Raw genomic sequence first — 9,274 nt, forward strand, 5'->3', positions numbered from 1 at the left:
GGCAGGATGAGTAGGCAGTGTTCTTGCCCAGCATCCTTTCCCACGCCCCAAGGGTCTGCAGTTGGAAACCTTATTGATCTTGAGATTGTGTGTGATATTAAAATACCCAAAATGTCTTTAGAGGTTACCAGGATCTTCCAGCAGGGCCAGTAGGTTCTGGTGTTGCTGCCTGATGTAGGGAATATGTTGGCAAGAGGCGGTGAGATGCAGAGTGTTGAATACGGTCTGATGGACCTCTTCCCTCTTGTGTTGGAAAAGGTGTTGTGGAGAGCAGATCTTCAATCTGCTGGCCTTGTATAGTGGTGGGCTTGTGACTGCTGACCATGGTGGTATCAGCTGTGGTGTCTTGTCAAAAACTCCATGTTCCTCCTCGTTGGTTCTCCTGTGCAGGAGACGTGATGCAAGGTGACAACTGGGACTTCAGGGCTTTCTCTGGTTCCATGTGGTGTAAATTCTCCATTTGTATTTGTCCACCAGAGTCATTAAGAAAGTAGGGAAGGCGTTGCAGGCTTTCCTATGTTCTTTTCCAAGGCTGTGGTAACCATGCTTCATAACATACAGTGTTCAGAGAGAGGAATGTGACCCAAGGTAAGTGTTACCACCTGGCATTTTCTTTTTCATTTTCTGCTCCCCATTTCTCACGGGTTGTGCACTGCATAGCTGCCAGTGAAGTGTCATGAATGACACTGGCCTGTTTTGATGTTCTTTTGATATTTGTATCAACCGCCAGACTGGTTCAAAAGCCCTGGAAATCTTCTTTCCTGAAAAGAAAAAAATAAGAAAGAAACAAAAAAACCCTCCAGAAACCAAATACAGTTCTCCTACACATTAGATATTATCCATTACACTGCTGTGCTTGCCAGCATTTCGGTTGCTTTCTCACAGCATGAAATCAATGCCTATTGCCATTAGAGCTGTCCTAACATCATGGATTTATGAAAGGCAGGTCCTCTAAGCTGATGTCCTTCCCTAAGCTGATGTCCTTCTATGAGAAGGTGACCTGCTTAGTGGATGAGGGAAAGGCTGTGGGTGTTGTTTACCTGGACTTTAGTAAAGCCTGTGATAGTGTTTCCCACAGCTTTCTCCTGGAGAAACTGTCTGCTCATGGCTTGGATGGCTGTACTGCTTGCTGGCTAAAAAACCTGGCTGGTGGCTGGGCGTGCAGAGTTGTGGTGAATGGAGTTCAATGCAGTTGGTGGCCGGACACAAGTGGCGTTCTCCAGAGCTCAGTACTGGGGCCAATTGTGTTTAATATCTTTATCAATGATCCGGACATGGGGACTGAGTGCCCCCCTGCTAAGTTTGCAGACGACACCAAGTTGTGCAGGAGTGTTGATCTGCTTGAGGCTAGGAAGGCTCTACAAGAGGGATCTGGACAGGCTGGATGGCTGGGCCGAGGCCATTTCTATGAGATTCAACAAGGCTAAGTGCTGGGTCCTGCACGTGGCTCATAACAACCGCAGGCAGTGGTATAGGCTTTGGGAAGAGTGCCTGGAAAGCTGCCCAGAGGAAAAGGACCTTGGCGTGTTGGTCGACAGCTGACTCAAAAAGAGCTGGTGGTGTGCCCAGGAGGCCAAGGCGGCGAACAATATCCTGTCTTGTATCAGAGATAATGTGGCCAGCAGGACTAGGGAAGTGATTGACGCCCTCTACTTGACACTGGTGAGACTGCACATCAAATATGGTGTTCAGTTTTGGGTCCCTCGCTACAAGAAAGACACTGAGATGCTGTAGCATGTGCAGAGAAGGGCAACAAAGGTGGTGAAGTGTCTAGAGAGGAAGACTTATGTGGAGCAGCTGAGGGAACTGGAGTTGTTTGGTGTGGAGAAAAGGCTGAGGGGAGACCTATAGAATTGTGTGAAAGGAAGTTGTAGCAAGGTGGATGCTGGTCTCTTTTCCCAAGTAGCAAGCGATAGAGTGAGAGGAACTGGCCTCAAGTTGAACCAGGGGAGGTTTAGATTAGATATGAGGCAAAATTTCTTCACCAGAAAGGTTCCTTTTCTCTGGAACAGGCTTCCCAGGGAAGTGGTTGAGCTCCCATCCTTAGAGGTATGATGTGTAGATGTGGCACTTAGGGACAGGGTTTAGTGGTGGACATGGCACTGTTAGCTTAATGGTTGGACTTGATGGTCTCAAGCCCCTGTGATCATCTTTGGGAAGGGTATTGCTTCCAGGTGTGTAAGATTTCCATCTGAGATTGTTGAAGCATTGCAAAACATGCAGGATAAGCTGCAGAGAGTCTGCTGGTCAGCATTTACGCGATACAATCTGCATGTTTTTCTATGGTGCTTTTCATTGATGGAAGGGTCTCTGAAAGCTGAACTGAAAGGAAACGGTGGCATGTTCATGGTGGTGAATGTGGCAGTAGCACTGAGCAGGGCCGGGGCATCTCCTCATGTGAAGGGTGATGTTGAACAGTGGGAGGACTTGTTTGCGGGAAGTGGAAATCCTTGGGAAGAGTGTGGGCCATGGTTTAAGAAGACAAGACTGGGAGATGATCTCCTTGTCTTGAGAATGCATGTTGCATAGTGGGGAGTGGAGGATGCGTAGGGGAAAGCATGCATCAGGATGGCCACAGAGTGTTGGTAAGAGGGGATGAGATGCAGACTGCTGAATGTTGTTTGATAAGCCATGGGAAAGGTGTTGTGGGAGTGTAGCACTTCAACCTGCTGTCCTTGTGCAGTGGTGGGCATCCATAGTAGCTTCCACATCTGATGATGTTGCCATGATGGTTCCTTGCTCCTCCTCGGGCAGGATTTGTAAGGGAGGAAAGGAGGAAGGTGTGACCTTTGTTGCTTACTTCCCCTACTTGTGCACTTGCACAGGGGGCACCGGTAGAGATGGTGTGTCCTCTTGTCCATATGAACTCATTCTGATTTGTGATACATGCCAAATCCTTCACAGCAGCCTGGCTCTGGTGTTCTATTGTAGAAATGCTATGGAAATCCTTGGGAAAGACTATAAGAAGAGAAGACTGGGGGATCATGCCCTTTATTGAGAAGACGTGTCCCAGAATTGGGAATGGAGGATGCCTAGAGGAAAGCAGGAGGTCCATGGAGTGTTCTGCTGCAGGATCCTTTCCCAGGCTTCAAGGGTCTGTGGTTGGAAGCCTTGTTGATCTTGAGATTGTGTGCAGTATTGAGATGCCCAAAATGCCTTTTGAAATAATCAGTATCTCCCACCATGTCCAGTAGGTTCTGGTACTTCCTGCCTGATGTAGGGAATGTGTTGGGCAAGAAGGGGTGAGATGCAGAGTGCTGAACACTGCCTGATGGACCTTTTCCCTCTTGTGTTGGAAAGGGTATTGTGGGAGTGTAGCGGTTCAATCCGGTGTCCTTGTGTAGTGCTGGGCATCTATAGTAGCTTCCGCAGCCGTTGATGTTGCCACGCTGCTTCCTGGTCCCTCCTCAGGCAGGTTTATGAGGGGCTGTGATGAGGTGGGTATTATCTTTGTCCTCTTGATTTCCCCTAGTTGAGAACTTCCACTGATGGACTTGATTGACATGCACATGGCTCATTCCGATAGGTGCACATGCGTACCAAAACCTTGCGCAGCAAACCACTCCTGAGCTGAGGTTGGCATTGAGAGAATGTCCTTAGCTTTCAGGTCGTCCTTCTGCTTCCCCTCTGGTTAAAAGTGCATAAGGAAGCACTGTGCTCTGTCCAGCGATTTTGAGACTTTTGCAGAACATGAGTAATTTTTTTCTACGCAGGTTCCCCAGAAACCGCTGAAAACATTAAGGGAAAATATCCCTTGATACCAATTCTTCTGTCCTGGAAATGTTTCTTTTTCTGAAAAAGCAAGCAGTGATGCTACAGGTAAGTCAATGACAGCTAAAGAAGGTGTGCCTGAGAGAGATGTACTTTTGTTCTTGTTCAGTCGTGGTATCTTCATGTTGGATTGACCCAATGATGCCTGGATTACAATGGCTGTAGGTGTGGAGCAGCAAAGCATGACTGCTTGCTGTCCTTCCTTTCCTGGTGCTTCCAGGCACAGTGTGAGCTAGTGGCAGCAAGCACAGATGGAGGAGGAACCCCAATGCATTTCTCTGAATGGATGTGTTGGGTTTGGAGGGGCTATTCTTGGTGAAAAGGCCGTGCTGTTAGCTTTGTGGCTTTTGTTTGGCTGTGTGATGGGTGGCTCATGGTGATGAAGGAGAGGTACTCTGTGGGGACCAATGCTCCTGGGTACGGAGTTTCTTTCTGTGTTGTTCTGGCAGTGCAACCCCTGCCTGTGAGGGAGAGCAAGAGCTTTCCATTCATTGTGCAGGTGGAAGTTGAGGCCAGAAGAATAGTTCTTCATCGAGATAAGTGAAGAGTGCTCGAGAGCTGTGATTGCCCCGTGCTGTTTCCGCCTTCTTGGAGGATTGTAATGCTGAGCTGAGATGGATTTGAATTCCTTAAAGAGAGACTCCACTGTGTTATTTGGACTCTCTGGAGCCTGTTTGCACAGATGTTCAGTACCTGGGGCTTGGGTTTGCGTCTGAGAAGGTGGTGGATTCTGTTGTATTGTAGCAGAGCTGTTCTTTGCCGTGGATTGCATTACTCTGTTATATGCTGGGTCCTTGAGTCGACTGAAGGCTCTTCTTTCCTGAAGGGAGGAGAAGTTGGAGGGGCATGCTTTGGTGGACAGCAGTAAGATTGTTCCCTGTCCATAGGGAAAGCAGTAGGGAAGAGGAATGAGAGCTCTTTTGGCAAAGGGCATGTCCATGCTTCCTGGTGAGATGGTGGTGACCTTTTAAAAACATTTTGGCAAAGGAACTGTAGGATGGAAGAGACAAGTGTGGAAACGGAGGAGAAGGGCAGGCAAAGATAGCACATGGTGATTCAAGAAGGAGAAAGGAAGAGAGAAAGGATGAAAGAGAAAAGGTGTGCAAAAGAAAAAAGGAAAGGAGTGAATCTTTGCAAGTATGAAATAAGCAAATAAGGAAGAAAGAAGGAAGGAAGAGATGATTGAGGAGATGACCAGCATGCACCGACATTATGTAGACACACTGAATGAAGTTGAGGAAGTCAGCATGCTCGGTTCTCAGGGACCCTTCTGGAAGGATTGAGGAAGAGCAGTGAGGAAGAGGAATGAGAGGTCTTTGCCAAAGGTCATGTCCATGCTTCATTGTGAGCCTGGTGTAGAGATTTGGAAAAACAGAGCAGAATAAAAAAGGATGGAAACAGAAGTGGAGGACAGTGAAAGAGAGGACAGGGAAGAGAAGGAAAGCGAAGACACAAGGAAAGAGGAGAAGGAAAGAGAAGACACTAGGAAAGAGAACAAGGAAAGAGAACCAAATGGCGAGAACAAAAGCAGAGCAGAAAGTAATGAAGAAGGAAAGGAAAAAGAAAGGAAGGACTCAGCAAATAAAAGGAAATGAAGGAAGAAGGAAAGAGAGAGACAAAGGAAGAAAGGAAGGAAGGAAGAGGAGAGAAAGGAAGAAGAGAGAGGAAGAAACAGTAAACAATATTAGCAGCACGCACCGACGTTACCTCTCGGCGCTGAACGGAGTAGGTCCCCAAGAGCCTCCGGCTTGGTCAGAGTACCGCGCTCCGGCGCGGATGCTCCGTAATTAGCGCTGATGGCTCCGTCTTTGATCGCCGCCGCGGCGCCGGAGGCCACTGGGGAACTGCGAGCGGGGCTGAAGACGGGGGGGAAAAGTCGTAAAGAGAAAGGGTGAGAGAGAGAACCGATGGAAAAGAGAGCACTGCCGGGAGAAAGGAAGAGAAAGGAAGAAAGCGAGAGGAAGAGCGAGGAAACGAAGGGAATGTAGGCGAGCGAAGAAGGCGCTCTAAGGGCAAAGCGAGAGGAAAAGGAAGCGGAGAAGGGGAGTCCGGTGCGGCGGCGGCGGCGATGCGCAGCGCGGGTGCGGGGTGGCGGGCGACGGCGCGGAGCGTGCGAGGCGGCGGAGCAGCACACGGTGTCGCTGCAGGCTCAGGAACGGCGGCGGAGCGGCGAGGCGGCTCCGCCCCGGTGCGGCGGAGAGCCCGGCTGTGAGCGCGGGGGGGCGGCGCGGGGCGGGCAGGAGAGCCGGAGCGTCCGGGCGGCGGCGGGGAGCCGTGCGGGGCCCGGGCGGGTGCCACTGGCGGCGGCGGCGGCGGGGGCGATGGGCGTGTGCTGGGGGCCCGTGTTGCGGGTGCTGGTGCTGCAGGCGTCCTGGGCGCTGTGCGGCGGGCAGGTGCGCTACTCGGTGCCGGAGGAAGCCGAGGCCGGGACGGTGGTGGGGCGCCTGGCGCAGGACCTGGGCCTGGAGGCGGGCTCGTCGGAGGCGCGGCGGCTGCGGCTGGTGGCGCAGGGCCGGCGGGCGAGCGTGGAGGTGAGCGGGGCGAGCGGGGCGCTGGTGGTGAGCTCGCGGCTGGACCGGGAGGAGCTGTGCGGGAAGAGCGCGGCGTGCGCCCTGCGCCTGGAGGTGCTGGTGGAGCGGCCGCTGCGCGTCTTCCACGTGGAGCTGGAGGTCACCGACATCAACGACAACGCCCCGCGCTTCCCCGCCGCCCGCAAAAACCTCAGCCTGGCGGAATTCACCACGCTGCCGGGGTCTCGGTTCCCGCTGGAGGGCGCGTCGGATGCAGATGTGGGAGCCAACGCGCAGCTCTCCTACGCACTCAGCCCCAACGAGCATTTTAGAATACAGGAAGAAAACAGTAACTCGCGCACTAAATCCCTTTTTCTGCTACTGACGAAATCGCTGGACCGGGAGACGATGCCCGAGCACCGGCTGGTGGTGACGGCGAGTGATGGGGGCCGGCCGTCGCTGACGGGCACGATGGAGCTGGTGATCTCGGTGCTGGATGTGAACGACAACGCGCCCCAGTTCGACCAGTCGGCGTACAACGTACTTTTGCCCGAAGACGTCTTAGACGGAACGCTGGTGGCGCGGGTGAACGCTACAGATCCGGATGCGGGAATAAATGGAGAGGTTATTTATGAAATCGGTAGTTTCGATGCTCCTTTTGCCTCAGACGTATTCAGCATTGATGCGAACACCGGGGAGATCAGACTGACGGGCGCCCTGGACTTTGAGACAGTTACGTTCTACAACTTGCACGTTAGGGCAAAAGATAAGGGGACGCCGCCGCTCTCGGGTCATTGCAAGGTGGTGGTGGAGGTTCTGGACGTGAACGACAACGCGCCGGAGGTGTGGGTGACGTCGCTGTCGGTGCCGGTGCCGGAGGACGCGGCGGTGGGGACGGTGGTGGCGCTGCTGAGCGTGTCGGACCGGGACTCGGGGGCGAACGGGCGGGTGCGGTGCGCGGTGTGGCCGGCGGCGCCGTTCGGGCTGGTGGCGACGTTCGCGGGCTCGTACTCGCTGGTGCTGCGGGAGGCGCTGGACCGGGAGCGGGTGCCGGAGTACGAGGTGGAGGTGCGTGCGGAGGACGGCGGGGCGCCGCCGCTGCGCGCCAGCCGCGGGGTGCGGGTGCCGGTGTCGGACGTGAACGACAACGCGCCGGCGTTCGCGCAGGCCGTGTACACGGTGCTGGCGCGCGAGAACAACGCGGCGGGCGCGGAGCTGGCGCGGCTGTGGGCGCGGGACCCGGACGAGGCGGGCAACGGGCGCGTGAGCTACTCGGTGGCGGAGGGCGGCGTCGGGGGCGCGTCGTCGTCGTCGGCGGGCGGGGGGTGGCGCGCGGCGTCGAGCTACGTGTCGGTGGACGCGGAGAGCGGGCGTCTGTGGGCGCTGCAGCCCTTGGACTACGAGGAGCTGCAGGTGCTGCAGTTCGAGGTGCGGGCGGTGGACGCGGGGGAGCCGCCGCTGTGCGGCAACGCCACGGTGCAGCTGTTCGTGGTGGACGAGAACGACAACGCGCCGGCGCTGCTGCCGCTCGCCGGCGGCGGGCCGGGGCCCGGGGCGGGGGTCTCGTCGGCGTCGGGAGCGGTGTCGGCGTCGGGCTCGGGGGCGTTGTGGGCGTGGGCGTCGTGGGGGGCGCCGGCGGGGCAGGTGGTGGCGAAGATCCGCGCGGTGGACGCGGACTCGGGCTACAACGCGTGGCTGCGCTACGAGCTGTGGGAGCCGCGGGGGAAGGGCCCGTTCCGCGTGGGGCTGTACAGCGGCGAGGTGAGCACGGCGCGGGCGCTGGAGGAGGCGGACGGCGCGCGGCACAGGCTGGTGATCGTGGTGCGGGACCACGGGGAGCCGGCGCGCTCGGCCACGGCCACGCTGAGCGTGTCGCTGGTGGAGGGCGCCGAGGCGGCGCTGGCGGCCGCGGGCTCGTCGCCGTCGTCGTCGGGGGCGGGGCTGCGTCCGGCGGCGGGCGCGGAGGGCGGCGCGGCATCGGCGTCGGCGACGACGAACGTGTGGCTGGTGGTGGCCATCTGCGCGGTGTCGAGCCTGTTCCTGCTGGCGGTGGTGCTGTACGGGGCGTCGCGGTGGGCGCCGCGTGCGGGCGTGCTGTCGGGGCCCGGGCCGGCGACGCTGGTGTGCGCCAGCGAAGTGGGGAGCTGGTCGTACTCGCAGCGCCAGAGCCGGAGCCTGTGCGTGTCGGAGGGCGCGGGCAAGAGCGACCTGATGGTTTTCAGCCCCAACTTCCCGCCGCCGCCCGGCCCCGCGGGAGAGGAGAAGGAGACGCAGCCGGAGCCGCCCGCTCTCCTGGACACGGTCAGTGGCCCTCCCTTTCTCGCCCCTTCTCGCCCTTGTCGCCCTTGTCGCCCGGCCCCTGGGCGGGCGCTGGTGGGAGGCGGGCTCATCCCCCGGGGCCTGAGGGCGGTGGGTGCTTAGCGGGCGCTTGTGGCTCTTAATGGCACCTTTGCATCGGCCTTCGCGTCCTTGGCGGCGCCCCCCGGCTCCTGCTTTGGGGGAGAACGAAATAACGGTGTTGCCCCAGGGAGCAGCAGTGTCCGTCCGCAGCTGAGTTTTCCTGTTCTGGCTGAGAGTTGTTGTGCCGTGGAATAAAATCGCTGCCGATTGCGATGAGAGAGTCCACGGCATCGGCTTTAGAGCAGCTCTTGCTTCGTGGTGTGTAGCATTTCGAGCCGAGCTTGCTGAAGGAGCGCAAGACAGTGGGCCGTGCTGGTGCCGGTCCCCCCGGCACTATTTACTGCCTTAGTACCGATGTGACTGCTGCCCGTGCTGGTATCAGCTGTGGCTTCTCGTCGAAAACTCTGCGTTCCTCCACTTTCTTCCTCCTCTGCCAGTGACGTGATACAAGGTGACGTTTGGGACGTCAGGGTTTTCTGTACCCGTGCTGTAATTTCTCCATTTTTACTTGCCCACCAAGTTCTTTTTCCAAGTATGATGTAACCATAGTTGGTACTATAATAAAGTGTTCAGGCAGAAGAGTGTCACCGAAC

General features: G+C 56.4%; 1 protein-coding gene across 1 annotated transcript; it reads left to right on the plus strand.

Annotated features, from left to right (window-relative positions):
- Positions 1 to 5,486: 5,486 nt before the first annotated feature.
- Positions 5,487 to 8,702, plus strand: LOC309410039 (protocadherin alpha-8-like; the record flags this gene model as incomplete). The annotated part of the gene is made up of 1 exon (XM_082006356.1): positions 5,487 to 8,702. Exon 1 carries the CDS (start codon positions 6,093 to 6,095, stop codon positions 8,700 to 8,702), a length of 2,610 nt encoding a protein of 869 aa, XP_081862482.1. The 5' UTR covers positions 5,487 to 6,092.
- Positions 8,703 to 9,274: the final 572 nt, after the last annotated feature.

This window comes from Phaethon aethereus, assembly GCF_964289735.1.
Source record: "Phaethon aethereus genome assembly, chromosome: 14".
In the NCBI taxonomy this organism is placed as follows: Eukaryota; Metazoa; Chordata; class Aves; order Phaethontiformes; family Phaethontidae; genus Phaethon; species Phaethon aethereus.